Source organism: Saccostrea cucullata, unplaced genomic scaffold, assembly GCF_032062105.1.
Source record: "Saccostrea cucullata isolate Sc308-1 unplaced genomic scaffold, CSIRO_AGI_Scuc_v1 ctg2389, whole genome shotgun sequence".
Taxonomy (NCBI): domain Eukaryota; kingdom Metazoa; phylum Mollusca; class Bivalvia; order Ostreida; family Ostreidae; genus Saccostrea; species Saccostrea cuccullata.
Genome location: NW_026920804.1, coordinates 112663 through 129852, shown reverse-complemented (window position 1 = coordinate 129852; position 17190 = coordinate 112663). Strand labels below are relative to the sequence as shown.

Below are 17190 nucleotides of genomic sequence, written 5' to 3'. Positions count from 1 at the left end.
CACTCACCAGTCAAAAATTATGGCTTAGCTAGGTTAAAGCTTTCTAAGTCAAACTGCTGCTAGGTCAAGGTCGAAAGGTAAAAATTAATTATGGTACCCAGGAGAAGCCCTTGTAATAAGAAATCCAAGGTCATAGAACCAACAGTTCACGATAAATATAGCAAAGATTTTTTTTTAAAGAAAGGCAAACTCCAATGTCAGAAAATTAAAATTATATTCAAAAGAAATCCACCTGTTATAAGTCCAAAATATCTGACGTTTTTCAGTCTTTTTACGATTTTGATATTTTATATGCCAGGAAAATCGTAAATAAAGCCTGGAAAACGTCAGATAATTCGGGCTATTGTTTTATAAGTCCTAGTACTAACTGTTCAAAAGTAAAGGCCAAATTTTAAAAGCTCAAAGATTATAAAAAGTGAGCCAAACTCTAAGGTCAAGTTCGAAAGGTTAAAATATTTATACCATAGGAAAGGTCTTCTCGTAGTAAACACACATTGAAGTATAACGTTCATAGCACCAACTGTTCAATAGTTACATGTATCATGTGTATGGCTAAGATTTATATTTGGAACAATTTTGCAACTGTGGGTCAAACTCCAAGTTCAAGGCGAGGAGGTCAAATATGGCGACCTTTTCAGAAGAAATACACTTGTGACACATAAAAGCCCTATAGCTCCAACTAATCAAAAGTTATGGACAAGTTTAAGGTTTTGCGGACAAACAGCTAGACAGACACACGGACAGGGTAGACAAGTATATACCCCCGAATTTTAGATTGCGAAGGCAAAAAAAAAAAGGTTTTTTTTTCCTTTTTGCAATCTACATACAAACCATTCTGTTAGGAAATTATCTATGAAGGAACTCAACTATATAAATCTACGAAAAATGATCAGAACGACCTTGGCTGTTTAACTTTATTAATATAATAACAGCAATCAACAGTGTGTAGAAAATTTTTGACCGAAAATTGAAGCCACCCACCTTTTACAATACAGAGAACCGTAAACATTCGTATCCAGTTTGCCATTTTATATTAGATATAAGTTATAATGGATTCAACATTTTAAAAACAGACTTCTGTGGATTTTATCCTATTCTTTCACAGGCGTTTGACTTCTTTTTACGCAATATTAAAGGTTTGAGAATATGACCATTTGTTTAAAAGGAAATCAATTATTTTGTTTTATTTACACCGTCTGTAGTATATTGAAACTTTAACTGTGTAATTATTTGAACAGAACTAAACTAACATTTTGGTCCGAAGTCCTAAGAAAAGCTTGACGAGAAAAATTAAATAATTAATATACATGTACGTTGATAATTTTCATGTAGACAACTGCAAAAGTAAATACAAAATTTGCAGTTCACATTGACAGAGCCATGCAGTGAGTTAATGATTTGTGAAAGAAGCCATATTTTAATGGTTACTTGACGGCATTACGTTGAAGGAAGAGTAAACTGATATTAGAGGATGGTATTTTACCAGTTACAGTACCTGTAGTACCTGTTTGGGATACACTCGATTTTATTTCAATTTTCACATACTTTGATGTAATTCTTTGGAGATTGTGAATGAATCTTTAAAAATGGGAAATTTATTTCACAACAGACAATGAAATTTTGGACGTGTTTTGATAGGTCTAGAAATCTATATTCTTATATTTCTGTGTACTATTTCAATTACATTACATATATACAGTGTATAGTTAAATTTGAGAAGAGGAACTAGTAAGTTGTTAAAACTTGTTTCGTCCTTTTGATTCAATAAAATATACTTTTTAAAATATCACAGTTGCTGTTACATAGCACACAACGTACCATGATTAGCAGAACTTGGATAAATCGCTTGAGTTCCTGATTGACAGTGTCTATGTGGTTTTGGAGACCAGGTTTTCCTAAAGTCTAATAGTATTCCCATGGGTACTAAATGCGTTATTAGCAGACCTATTTTTGTATTTACATGAAGCATAATTTGTCCAAAATCTTATACATGAAAAGAAGAAAACACTTGCTTTGGCAACTCCACATTTAGATATATTGATTAACAATGGTTATTTCCATGGGAATTTTTTCCAGGGGATGCTCACTCCTCCATAGCACCTGATTCCACCTCTGATGTTTCGGGGGTCTTTGCTCCTATTTTGTTTTGATTAATGAACTTTTGAGTTGAATATTGTTCTTTATATTCATATATTTCATGAAAAGCAGAGTATTTTGTGTACTTAATCTTTACTAATGACATGTGGTTTCTTAAAATGTGGGAAAGACAATAGAAACTCATTTCCGTTCATGCTTTCGAATAAAAGCCACTAAATTTACATCGTTTTACTAAAAGATAGTCTATGCCCATATTGAGAAAGTTCAAACGAAATTGTTTTTGTAAGTTATTAATTAGTAATAGATTTAAGATCCATCACAAAACATTTAAAACTATACAAATGCCAACACATAAACATGCGCACATGTGGACATCTTTTATGCAACTCTGTTAATATTAACATATTTTAGAGAAATATATATACATGTATAGAGAAAATGACACATCGACAGGATTTCGTTATTTCAACAGGCATGCAGGAATCAAGGAGAGGGGGGGGGGGGTCAGGAAAGGGATCTGCAGTTAAATTTTTTCCTCCCCCTTTTTCTTTTGGCCAAACTTTTGAGTCAATTTTTTTAAAATTGATGTGGACCCCCTTCCCCCCCCAGTTATGACTTAACTTATTTTGACTCAATTAACGTAACGTTAATGTGTACCAACACAGTGCGCAATGTCTACTTGCTTTATTAATCTGTGAAATGCATGAAGAAAATATGTTGCTTTTCCCAGGAAGAGTAGAAAAATTGGAATAAATTCCAGAATGATCAGAGAGAGAGAGAGAGAGAGTTAAGAACTGACTCCGGACTGTATCTTGACCTGATAATCGTTGTAAAGTTTAATGCAATAACCCATGTCAACTTTATCTTATGAACATGATTAATGCGAAACCATTACTTTTAATTTCATGATTTTGCATAATTTACATCGGGGTCGAGATACAGTATATTTCGAATTTCCTCGAAAGTGGATGGGTTGGGAGGTCGGGTAGCTTCTGAATCAATTGATTTACTTTGAAAATGACAGAAGAAAGGGCTGTGACAGTTTTCAGAGATTACCTGCGAATAAAGACAGTGCATCCAACACCGGCTTATGGTAAGTTTCGGGGAGGGGGTAAGGATATTTAGTTGTTTAATCTATTAGGCCTTATCAGATCACAGCCTGATCTGTGCAAACGTGACCGATTTTAAGTATTATGATTATTTTGCAGCTGACATTTCCATGGATGCATAAGTCATACAGATCACAAATTAATAGTATATATACATGAATCTACTTGTATTTAGACATCTATGATCTTAGATATACAGGTCCAGGAAAATCACTATATTTAGCTATAAATCTTAATTTACCCATATAGCTTTATTTAGCTATTTTGGAATAAGTTTCTATTTTATGAAAAGCAGAAAAAAAGTCGCATGTAAATTATGACTGATATTTCTTTTTAAAGGTTTGATAAAAACAACCTAGGGCATAGATAGTAAAAACATTGCCTCTTTTACAAACTTTTTAACCAAAAAATGCATCTCCATTGTTTGGATAGCTGGAAGTGCGGTGAGGCATGACTAAGTGTGATTGCCTTGCATTGTGCGAAATTATTACCAATCAATTATCTTGTTGACCAAAACTGCTTTCCTTTGTTAAAGTAGCTGCTTACTCACAGATTAACTGTTAAACATAGCCTCAAAACTTTTAGATCCTTGATTGCAATTGCACAAAAAGAGAAACATTTTTATAAGAGGGTTTTTAGTGAATTGTTTTCAGTCCATTTCAAAGTTGAAAACTAATATTGCCTCATTATGCGACTTTTTGTCTGCTTTTCATCAAACAGAAATTTACTCTGAAATAGGTAGATAAAGCTATATTATATAGGTAAATAAAGCTATATAGGTAGATTTAGCTATATAGCTAAATATAGTGATTTTCCTGGACCTGATATAAAGCAGTTTGAGAAAATAATTAAAGCTTACAGCGTAGATTAAAACTGTATTTGATAACCTTCCTTAAACTGAATATAGGCTTTGCATCATCAACTGTAAATTGAGATTGTGTTTATGATCCATGTTAAAAGTAAATTTAAAACAGCTGATGATGCACTATACAGTAACTGTTTAACCTTTTAATTTATTTTGCTAAAATTTTTACAGAACCTATATACTAACTTAGTATATAGGTCCCTGCTTTTGTTGTTTATTTAACATGCTTTAACATGTAATCAGATAGATAGCTAAACTAGGGACCTATATATACTCTATATATATAGGTCCCTGGCTAAACAAGAGATACCTATAATCTAATCTTAAACAGAAAAAATGGGGTCACATTATTAGATTTTTATTTTCAAATTCTATCAATTAAACTGAAGAATTGTTCCAATTTGAAAGTGAATTTCTGCTTAGATACCATATTATGATATCTGATTATGCCCCCCTAAATTAAATAAGATAGAAATATTAATTAACCATGTTTTTTTTGTTTATTTTAATTAGATGAAGTAGTTGAGTTTCTAAAGAATTTAGCAAAAGATGTTGGTATTCAATGCAGAGTACTTGAGGTATGTATATGAAGGTAACATTATGTCAGGGTATTCATGGAAACAGAAATTGATATAATAACTTTTTATTTACACCTACTAAATATTTTTTCCTTTACTTCTTATGAAAACTGCAGCTGTTAAGAAGTCTATAAACAACATTATTATATGATTGAATAATTTCTTATGAAAACTGCAGCTTTTAAGAAGTCTATAAACAACACTATAAGCAAGCCACCTGCATACATTTCTTGATATTTTTATTGTTTAAAATATCTAGATTCTCTATTTGTTAAGGTACATGTACATCCCTGTAGAGAAGTTGTTATAATGACACTAATATCTAGATTCTCATTTTGTTTAGGTACATCCGGATAGAGAAGTTGTTATAATGACTTTAATATCTAGATTCTCTATTTGTTTAGGTACATCCCAGTAGAGAAGTTGTTATAGTGACTTTGATATCTAGATTCTCTATTTGTTTAGGTACATCCGGATAGAGAAGTTGTTGTAATGACTTTAATATCTAGATTCTCTATTTGTTTAGGTACATCCCAGTAGAGAAGTTGTTGTAGTGACTTTGATATCTAGATTCTCTATTTGTTTAGGTACATCCGGATAGAGAAGTTGTTGTAATGACTTTAATATCTAGATTCTCTATTTGTTTAGGTACACCCTGGTAGAGAAGTTGTTATAATGACACTAATATCTAGATTCTCTATTTGTTTAGGTACATCCGGATAGAGAAGTTGTTATAATGACTTTAATATCTAGATTCTCTTTTTGTTTAGATACATCCGGATAGAGAAGTTGTTATAATGACACTGATATCTAGATTCTCTATTTGTTTAGGTACATCCGGAGAGAGAAGTTGTTATAATGACTTTAATATCTAGATTCTCTATTTGTTTAGGTACATCTGGATAGAGAAGTTGTTATAATGACACTAACATCTAGATTCTCTATTTGTTTAGGTACATCCGGATAGAGAAGTTGTTATAATGACACTAATATCTAGATTCTCTATTTGTTTAGGTACATCCGGATAGAGAAGTTGTTATAATGACACTGATATCTAGATTCTCTATTTGTTTAGGTACATCCGGATAGAGAAGTTGTTATAATGACTTTAATATCTAGATTCTCTATTTGTTTAGGTACATCCGGATAGAGAAGTTGTTATAATGACTTTAATATCTAGATTCTCTATTTGTTTAGGTACATCCGGATAGAGAAGTTGTTATATAATGACACTAACATCTAGATTCTCTATTTGTTTAGGTACATCCGGATAGAGAAGTTGTTAAAATGACACTAATATCTAGATTCTCTATTTGTTTAGGTACATCCGGATAGAGGAGTTGTTATAATGACTTTAATATCTAGATTCTCTATTTGTTTAGGTACATCCGGATAGAGAAGTTGTTATAATGACACTGATATCTAGATTCTCTATTTGTTTAGGTACATCCAGATAGAGAAGTTGTTATAATGACACTAATATCTAGATTCTCTATTTGTTTAGGTACATCTGGATAGAGAAGTTGTTATAATGACACTAACATCTAGATTCTCTATTTGAGTAGGTACATCCTGGTAGAGAAGTTGTTATAATGACACTAATATCTAGATTCTCTATTTGTTTAGGTACATCCCGGTAGAAAAGTTGTTATAATGACACTAATATCTAGATTCTCTATTTGTTTAGGTACATCCAGATAGAGAAGTTGTTATAATGACACTTATATCTAGATTCTCTATTTGTTTAGGTACATCCAGGTAGAGAAGTTGTTATAATGACAATCCCAGGATTGGACCCATCTCTGCCATCCATTATGCTTAACTCCCACACTGATGTGGTACCAGTGTTTGAGGTATGTATAAGTTTCCTAATTAAGTCCTCTACTGATTATATCAAATTCAACTACCGATTACCCTGTGTTTGAGATTTGTAAGTACATGATGTATTAACTCCTTCACTGATGGTCTTAGTGTCACTGACTGACACTGATGTGACCTATGTTTTCAAATTATGTGGATGTTTATTCATATACACACTAACCAGGACCAGTGACCCTTTTCAACAAAAGTCTTACGACTAAGACAAAAATTTTCTATTCCTCAACAAGTACCTAAGCTTTAGTAGGAAACAACAAAATATTATACATTGTATTTCTTTTACATTAGGTTACATTTTAAAAAAATATATTAAGAAAAAAAAATTATTAAACCAAGAATTACAGAGTTGTAAATTTTTTATCGTAGTGATACAATTTTTTATGAAGAAGGCCACTGTTATTCATTTACGAAATGAATTTAATATTTGAAGATTCATGAGGTTATGAACTAGGACGCTTCATGACAGCATATTTCATGAAGCGCGTTTTCATGATAAATATGCCGACGTGAAGCATTCTAGTTCATGTACCTCATGAATTTCCAAAAAATTAAATTCATTTCTTCTATTTACATTATTTTTCTGATTAGGTGCCACAGTTCAACTGTCACTTTTTGAAGCAAAACTATTTGCACTCTAGTTTTTGACGTCAAGTACTGTATTATGACGTAACAAATTGGAGATATTCATGCTGATCCATTGTAGTTCATGAGATAATGAACAATACTCAATTTGCAAAGAATCTTTAGGAAACATATTTGGAAATATATTAAATATTTTGATAGAATGAATGGAAGTGCAATCCTTTTGAGGCTAAGAAGATGGAGAATGGAGATATTTATGCTAGAGGAACTCAGGTATGTGTTTTTATTTCATTATGTAGGGTCATATGATATTTTATGTAGATCATTTTCTATTGCACCAATCTCTTGGTATCTCACAATGAAGCAATATTTATAATAATTATATAATCATTTCTTTGTTCATGGGTCTTAGCTGCAGAGTGGGGCTAAATTGATACTGAAGTGCATTATAACATTTTGAATTTTTTTCTCAGAAAACTGATAAATAATATTTTACATTATTACATGTATATCCATGAATCAGTTTAATTTTTTTCATAAGCTCAGTGATTGCATTTCACACATAAAACAGAAAAAAGGGGGTGTATATATACAGTAATATATAATTGTTGTAACAGGGGGTGGTGATGAATAAAATAAACACTCCTCTGTCAGGGTTCAGGTCTGATTTATTTGACACAGTGAGCAATACAAACGTTAATAGCCCTGAAATATAATAAAACAACAATATAATAGCACATCAATTCAATCCTATTAATCATCTATACATGTAGCTCTCATAATCAATATATTCATAGTGATATATCATAGATGATATACATATATATATGTACATTTACTCTCAATTAAGGGAGATAACTCTTATAGTGAATATATAGACATTACATATCTTCTCCCATATAAAGGCATAAAAAATAATACTAATTAAAACAAATAATTCCTCACCATTCTGTGGGAAAAGGCTACCACATGAATGTGTGACGTTTTTTTTTTTTTTTTTTTATGTGCAATAGATTTTATTGTTGAATCAAGTAAATGTAGATTAAACACACAAGTAGAAACACAGTTCTTTTAGTTCACTTTTTTGGTGCTACGGAGGAAAAGGTCTCCAAGAAAGGGTACAGTGTATTGTCATTAAGTTTCCATTTCATCAATCAGTCGTATTAGTTGTTTTAATAGTCATCTAAATCCAGATCAAAGTCCAGATCAGAGAGATCGTCCGAGCTCTGGAACTCCATCTTGTATCTCAGCAACCCTCCAAGGCCACCAAAACCATGCACAAACTGGGCTCCTTCTGGGGTCTTGTCCGTCACAATTTCAAGATGAGAACCAAATGACTTGTAGTTGTTAACTAGCCACTCAACCAATGACATCTCCTCTACTATTTCCAATTCGACACCAGTCTCTTTATCAAGGAAAAATGTCCTGTCCTTCTGTTGCTCTGGTTTCAAAAACAGGGTACTTTTACTGTTATCTCTGTGGTTGGACATGACGTAGCGAGTGACGTCTAGATTTTCCCACACCACCAATGTCTCCACTGCCCCGGCCTCTAAGGCAGTCAGTGTGTCATCCACTCCAAAGCAGTACTTCCCTGTGTTCTGAGCAATCTCCTCAAAGTAGTGGTCTAAAAGATTCTTCTCTCGAATGAATTTAATGCTCCCCAACACATCTGCTGATAGATTGACAGCCTCGTTAAATCCACTCTCCCCTCCGTAGTTAATGTCTACTATCTTAATGATTGATTTTTGTAGTCTCGGATCCAGAAGGTCAGTTTGGCTGAGCTCGACCTTGAAGTGGGCGGAGCCTCCCAGTATAAGACCGGAGACGTTGGGTTTGTCCTCAGTGATGAACACTTTGACTGCAGTCTCAGCTACCTTCCTTACAAAGTTATGCCTCTTCTCCATTCTTATTCTTCCCATTCGTGCAGCTGACTGACCTCCCCTTCCATGCTTTGGTGGTAGTTCCACAGAAAATTTTTGAATAATTTCTTTGTGATCCCCACAGAGAGTTGCAAACAGAATGTGTGATGTTTACAGTTGCAATGACATGTATATGGACTCTGTAATTTAATACAGTATACATTAAAATACATATTCCTTTAAAATAAAATCATCTGTTCACTTTGAACAAAGTAACCAAATATCTGGGTCATAAAAATATATGGTGTAACTTGAATATAACAATTTACACTTATCATATAATACATTACTGATCTTTATAATCAATAATTCCTATCATAAAAATAACATCTTTCTCTCATGGTCATACATTTAATTAATATGAAGTGAAATTGGGATCTTTAATAAATGCAAATCTATGGAATGACATATTACTTGACAATTAGTAATAAGGAAAGTTAGTACTTACCAGAAAATGGAATTTGTCAGTCTCCAAAGGTCAAAGTCATGGAGTCCATAAAATACAGTCTTGGTCATTTCTCAACAAGACAAAGAATGAATATTTTGGCGGTAAAACAATGACCATAAGAATAAAACCAATGAAATCCAACTTCACAACCAAACTACCAATAAGAATCAATAACACTCCAAAACCTTTGAACTGCCCTAAGGTAACTAATTATCTATATACAGGTGTACAGGTAAAGGGCTAAGGATATAAAGGAGCGGATCAAGCTTTTTATACTTTTGTATATTATGGTAGTTTAATTTATTTACATTTAATTTAGAACACTTATTTATTACGGTATGTACGCATATTATACATACTACTACATTGTGGAAAAATGTCTTTAAAAAAATTCTGAAATGTTCACATGAAATTAGCAATTACAACTCAATAATATTTGATTTTGTTTTCTCTTTTGAAAGGACATGAAAAGTGTTGGCATACAGTAAGTAATTCTTAATGCCTTAAATTGGAAATCTTTAACTTTCTATTAACTATCAACTGACCTCATTCAGCATGTAAATACACTTGTGGAACAATTACTGTAAACCAAATTTTATTTGCATACGAGAAATATCCGCAAATTTCGTAACCTACTTTTTTTTAGCAAATATTAATTGGCGTGAATAATTTATTTTTCTTTTTATTTGTACAGTGTGTTTCATCAGTTGCAAACTTTAATCATTGGGGATTGATTTCAAACTGATGAATTGCAAATAAAAGATAATTTGAATAATAGTTGGTTTACAGTATTTTAAAAACGTGTTAAAACACTTGTGTATGAATTCATCCTTCCTTGCAGATATGTAGAAGCCATAAGAAAACTAAAGAAGGAGAATAAGCTGAATTTCCTCAGGACAATTCATATAACTTGGACACCAGGTAGGATTTCACCAATTTATATTTACAATGCACAGTAAAACATGCTTAAAATACTGATCTATAATACAATTATTTTATCTAAAATTTCAATTTCAATATGTATATTTACTGCAAAAAGTTTCAATAACTTTATTAACACTGTACTGTCACAGTAAAACAGACTTATAGCAAAGTGCCCTGGGCAGAAATTTTGCTTTTTAATTTGTTATTAAACATAATTCATTAGATCAGTTGAACTCAAAATATATTTTAAAGCCATTGGGAATGAAAAACACTTCTCTGTAAGTGTCAATTCATTATAAGCATGTCTGCTTATAGTGTGTTTTACTGTATATACAATTTGCAGCATGTTCTTAAATTTGTGCATGTTTTGAAAAGTTCCAATTCAGTTTGACAATGTGTAAAAAAGAATGTTCTGAAAATTAAGATTAAAATTTGAAGAAAATTTTCTTATAATATTTAGATGAGGAAATTGGAGGGAAACTGGGTATGGGAAAATTTGTTAAACACGAAGAATTTAAGAAACTGAATGTTGGTTTTGGTCTAGATGAAGGTAAGAAAATGCTGAACAGCTGTTACTGTATATAATTATGTTTTATATTTAGAAGTTAATCTGAAGTTCTTCAATCACTTCTGGAACCTGAAATTTTGGGATTCGCTCGACCACTTTTGATCTCAGTCTCACTTTTTGGAAAGGAGTATTTAAGGAAAAATTGAGACTGAGATCAAAAGTGAGCTCAATTTAGTTTTATGGCGCCCAGAGCCTGTTGTTTGATTCATTTGTAGGAAAAACATTCATCATTGACTGAAAATATTTGATTTTTGTTCAAGGACTAGCCAATCCTACTGATGCTTTCACTGTCTTCTACGGAGAAAGAACCCCCTGGTGTGAGTAAAAAAAAAAACGAAGAAAGGGTGTTCTTTATTAAATTGTAAATTAATTATGTATGTACACTGTATATTCTGAATATAATATAATTGTTAAAGTAAATGCTGTACTTGGCAATCTCAATCATTTTTAATGATGCTTTTGCTCTGAGGAATCAAGTATATGTGCCTTTAAATAACTATTTACAAAAGTTTTAATAATTTTCGAAAATTAAAACAATAAATTTAATATAGGGGTTCGTGTCAAATGTCCAGGGAGGCCGGGTCATGGGTCAAGATTCATAGAGGACAATGCTGCAGAAAAAGTGGTCAGTATACATGTACAAGTCTGAAAACTACACATACTGTACAACAATAAAATGTAAATCTTCAGGAAAGAGAATAACATTGATTTGCTTTCTTAAGATATAATAATACACATACAGAAAGACAGTAGCAAAATTGTGTACTGACATAATTTTGTTGTTTTTATGAAATGATGTTGAAATTAATCTTCGGGGGTAATTTATGCGAAATGCGAATATGCTTTTGAAAATAATCACGCATTCTCATAACAACTCAATGTTAAAAATACAGAATTCTGATGCTGGGAAATAACCTATTTGATTTATAAATTACAACATATTTGTGTAATTTTAAAACAACGTGAAAATATCAATGTTCATAGTATTCATGAGAATTTTGTTTGTGTTTCTTCAGTCTGATTTTAAACAGTTTATTTGACAGAGAAGAGTAATAAATAGTTTCCTGTCATATAGAGATCAACAGGAGAAAAAGTAAGTAATAAATAAATAAATATACGGAAACTGGGTTGGGGGTGTTGTGTTGTTCGGGTTTTCCATCATTTTCAATTAAACTGTGGCAAAAGACATAAGCAAAGTGCTAATATTTGCCATCATTTTATGCCCAAATTCACAAAGAACGATATACATGTAGATTGAAAAACACACAACCCCTATGAAACAATAGTTATTAATAAATACAAAAATTGAATCAATTGTTTGGCAGTACAATGTATAATATTTTGCTTGTTGTCTATTCTTTCCAGATTAAAAACACATGGTTGTTTAAAACTAGGAGATGTCACTACAGTGAACCTTACTAACCTGAAGGTAGGTGTTTGATGATGCCATGGCATTTTGTTAAATTATATTACCATGAAAATGATTTTGCTGTTTTTTTATTTAAATGGTTAATATCATTTTCTGCATGTCCATGTTTTTTTTTTCATTTTACAGGGAGGATTTGAAGGGTCTCTTAATGTTGTTCCAACAGAAATGTTTTTAGGTATTATTTTTATTTATAACTTTTGCCTTTTCACATTTGCTAACAAACTTTTCCCATATTTTGATTTTATTAAGAAGCAGCTGTGTTTGTGATACTTATATAACGTTTCATTCTTTGATTTCAGCTTCAGTCTGATTTCAAAATATATAATTTTTTTAAAATCACTTTCTTTTAAAAGCTTAAATGTCTTTTATCATTAGCAAGAGAAAAAATGCATGTTTCTTTTTTAGGCTCAGTCATTTTTTATGGCGTACAATTTAAATGATTTTCTTACAGGTTTTGACATCAGAATTCCGCCCACAGAGAAGTTGGAGGACTTTGAAGCCATGATGAAGAACTGGCTGAAGGAAGCAGGGGAGGATGTGTCTTAGAGAAGGTTGAGAGGACTTTGTTAAGCCATGATGAAGAAATGAGTGTACTCAGTGCTTATGAACAGGTAAATGAAGCTTAGAGTTTGTAAAGATTAATGAGTATACTTAGTGTTTTATGAGTCTGTACATGTTAATCGGTCTACTCAATGTGTCTTATGAGTTTGTACAGGTAAATGAGTGTACTCAGTGTCTTATGAGTTTGTACAGGTAAATGAGTGTACTCAGTGTCTTATGAGTTTGTACAGGTAAATGAGTGTACTCAGTGTCTTATGCATTTGTAAAGATTAATGAGTATACTTAGTGTTTTATGAGTCTGTACATGTTAATCGGTCTACTCAATGTCTTATGAGTTTGTACAGGTAAATGAGTGTACTCAATGTCTTATGAGTTTGTACAAGTAAACGGATCTACTCAGTGTCTAATGAGTTTGGAAAGATTAATGAGTGTACTCAATGTCTTAGCAATTTGTACAGGTAAATGAGTGTACTCAGTGTCTTATGAGTTTGTACAGGTAACTGAGTGTACTCAGTGTCTTATGAGTTTGTACAGATTAATGAGTGTACTCAGTGAATTATGAGTTTGTACAGGTAAATGTGTCTACTCAATGTCTTATCAAGTAAATGGATCTACTCAGTGTCTAATGAGTTTGGAAAGATTAATGAGTGTACTCAATGTCTTAACAGCTTGTAAGGGTAAATGAGTGTACTCAATGTCTTATGAGTTTGTACATGTTAATCAGTCTAGTCAATGTCTTATGAGTTTGTACATGTTAATCAGTCTAGTCAATGTCTTATGAGTTTGTACATGTTAATCAGTCTATTCAATGTCTTATGTGTTTGTACAGGTAAATGTGTCTACTCAATGTCTTATGAGTTTGTACATGTTAATCAGTCTAGTCAATGTCTTATGAGTTTGTACAGGTAAATGTGTCTACTCAATGTCTTATGATTTTGTACAGGTAAATGTGTCTATTCTATACAATTATAGACTTTTGATGAGGTCTACTTGTGACTAAACGGACCTTGTCAGGTACTGAGTGACCGAGGCCAAAGGCCAAGGTTTACCAATACCTGAGCAGGTCCGTATAGTCACGAGTAGACTGAATTCAAAAGTCAATAACCGTTTTATTAAATGATCAGGAATTTTACAACACTTTTGACACTTTTGTTCTTGTCTCCATCAAATATAAATACTCATAATAAAATGCAAAGTGTAACAACTCTTTTCACATGTTGTTATACTTCAGCAGCTTCACAACTAGTAGTTATAAATGGAAAACAATATTATTAAATAAACAATCAATACCAACCATTTACTTTCAAAAGCGTTTAATCTCCTTGGTACTGGTGTCTGACACGTTTACAATCACACCGACACATGCTTTGAAAAACGCAATCTGATTGGTCAAAAAAACTGTAAGCAAATCTATGGTTGGTCAAGAGGGAAAACACGAATAAACCCCCCAGAACGTCATATGAGGTGAACTCACTCTAAGGTACATTTCAGGAAAAGGTGTCTAGACCAATCAGAGAGCACCAAAATTCCTGATCATTTAATAAAATGTCTTATGAGTTTGTACAAGTTCATGTGTCTACTCAATGTCTTATGAGTTTGTACATGTTAATCAGTCTACTCAATGTCTTATGAGTTTGTACAGATTATTCTGTCATCTCAATATCTATGAGTTTTGCACAGGTAATTCAGTCTACTCAATATCTTATTCATACTTTTAAACATCAAGCATAAGTATATATTAGGTGACAAACTCTGCCCATGTTTAATTTATTGTACATGCACATGTAATACCACTTTAAAATATCATTTCTAAATCTGAACTTCATGAACATTTTCTGGTATATTGGTAATTGTTTCATTTGATTTTCATACATACATGAATAGACATATGTAGATTCTCTTTCATGCATAACAATAAAAAACCAGTGCTTGATAAATGATCTTACTAAAATAGCTACATGTTGATTGCTGTTTTCTCCTTGCAGTACAACCCCATGCAGGGCGTGACAGCTACAGACAAGAACTGTCCTTGGTGGAGCACCTTCAGCTCTGTGTTTGACAAACTGTGAGTACACAGCCTTTACACTCTTCATCTGTCATCCATGGCCACTATTCTAATTCATTTCAATAAACATGTTCCATTTATTGAAAATTTCTGTTTTGTCCCCTACATAGCTTAAACACTTATATCGAAGTGATTTTAAGATTTACATTGTGATTTTGTAGAAAAATAAAGATAGAGACTGAGATATTCCCAGCTGCTACAGATATCAGATATATCAGAGAGGTATGTGAACACTCAAAACATGAGGAATACTGTATAATCACTAATTTTCGTGGGGGTTTAATTTCTCATTGTTTTCAAGGCATGGAGAGACCTTCAGATTTTGACCATCATGAAATGTGAATTGTCATATGCATTACTATTAAACATTCTCCAACCACAAAATCAAATCCCCACAAACCAAAATTTTTTTCTCAAACTTTGAAAATTTGACCCCATGAAAATATGTGATTTTAAAGTATTTGACTTTTAAGAATTCTTGACTTGCTTGATTTTTAAAATGCAAATTTGATACATGGATGCCATATTCAACGTAAATTGGTTTTGTCTTTCTTTAGCTTGGAATTCCAGCTCTAGGTTTTTCTCCAATGAATAACACCCCAATATTGCTGCATGACCACAATGAGTTTGTAAACGAGAAAGTTTTCTTACGTGGAATAGACATCTATTGTGAGCTAATTCCAGCCTTGGCCAATATACCAAAGTAGTCATGATGTCATAATAATTTGATAGAGGCAGCTGAAAAATGGTGTGAAAATCATATGATTATGAACATTACCAGAGAAAATGATTTCTCTACACAATTGAATGTGATATTATATTCTTGACAAATATATTAATTAAATGTTTTTGCTCTCTTATATCATGATCATGTTGATGTATCAAAATATTTATTCAGTGAATTTTCTGTGATCAATTTTTACTAAAAAAAACACTGATTTTTTTTCTGTCATAGTTATTATAATAATCATGTTTATGTATCAAAATATTTCTTCAGGGAATTTTCTCTGATTAATTATTTTCTCTGATTAATTTTTAATTAAGAAACATTGATTTTTTCTGTCATAATTTTAATAATGTTAATATGTTGCAAAAGAAATATTAATCAAAATTCATTGAGAGTTTTACTAAAATTGTACTACATGTATATTTCCGGATTTAATTAATTGGCATTGCCCCTAATTTCTATGTAAAAAGAATTTAAATGTGCAAAAAAAACGACAAAGGTTGTAATGAATTAATCCATTCTTACATTTGTATGTTAATTTTTTACATGATTGGAGATTGATTTGCAGGTACAACACATGAATAATGATTTGAAATAACAATTTATATTACATGTACATGGTGCTAATGTCTAGAAACAATTTAAATGATGCATTTCTTTATTGTTAAAATGAAAATCAATAATAAAAAATGAAATTTCCTATGTTTCACATTTTTTTCAAAGTAGAACTCTTGGAATATCTTTTAAGAAACACTACATGTATCATATTTATGTACATGTATATTAACCACAGAAAAAATGAGAATTTGTAAATAAAATATTTGAAACTTCGTAAAATTTTATGTTTATTAATTTTCAAGTCAAAATTATACTCTGTTATTTATTCAAGTAATAAATTAAACGTGATGTTTTTTTTCACTTTAAAAATATTGGAAGCAAAATGAGAAATTTTCATTCTGGATCTTGAGGAATGTTATAAACAAAATTAATTGTTATACAGTATGTGAATTGAAAGGTCTGGTCACCGTGAATTCACTTGTGAACTATGAAAGCCAGCCAGCATCAACTGATCAAAAAATATGACCAATGTTAAAATTTGTTGTTTTTTTGGCAAAAGTGGGTCAAATTTTAAGTTCAAGAGGTCAAATTTGGTGGTATCCAGAGGTTAAGGTCTTGTCATAAGGAATACACTTGTGAAATATGAATGCCATAGTCCCACCCAGATACCCAGTCAAAAGGGTAAGGACAAGATAATTGTTTTTGCGGACAGACAGACATAAATTAACAGACTTATGACTACAGCTGTAGGCAGACAGACAGGACAAACACTATATATAATCCTCTGAATCTTTGATTAAGGGGGCATAAATATGTATAATTTGAAAAAGCAATAAAGTGATTGAAGCTAGGAGATCCATTTATTTAAATACACTGCAACAA

At 31.7% G+C, this 17190-nt stretch overlaps 1 protein-coding gene across 2 annotated transcripts; it reads left to right on the top strand.

The window, feature by feature from the left end:
• The first annotated feature begins 3052 nt into the window (after positions 1 to 3052).
• Positions 3053 to 15969, top strand: LOC134258319 (aminoacylase-1-like). 2 transcript variants are annotated; one of them, XM_062740847.1, is made up of 17 exons: positions 3053 to 3190; positions 4585 to 4649; positions 6398 to 6502; positions 7311 to 7382; positions 9938 to 9960; positions 10318 to 10397; positions 10861 to 10950; positions 11229 to 11285; positions 11520 to 11593; positions 12012 to 12061; positions 12334 to 12397; positions 12524 to 12572; positions 12849 to 12942; positions 13290 to 13302; positions 14944 to 15023; positions 15185 to 15245; positions 15581 to 15969. In XM_062740847.1, the coding sequence occupies exons 1-17, from the start codon at positions 3115 to 3117 to the stop codon at positions 15728 to 15730; spliced, it is 1203 nt and encodes a 400-aa protein (XP_062596831.1). In that variant the 5' UTR covers positions 3053 to 3114; the 3' UTR covers positions 15731 to 15969. The 2 variants fall into 2 exon arrangements, with proteins under 2 accessions (XP_062596831.1, XP_062596830.1); XM_062740846.1 differs by lacking the exon at positions 13290 to 13302 and adding an exon at positions 13100 to 13112.
• The last annotated feature ends 1221 nt before the right edge of the window (positions 15970 to 17190 follow it).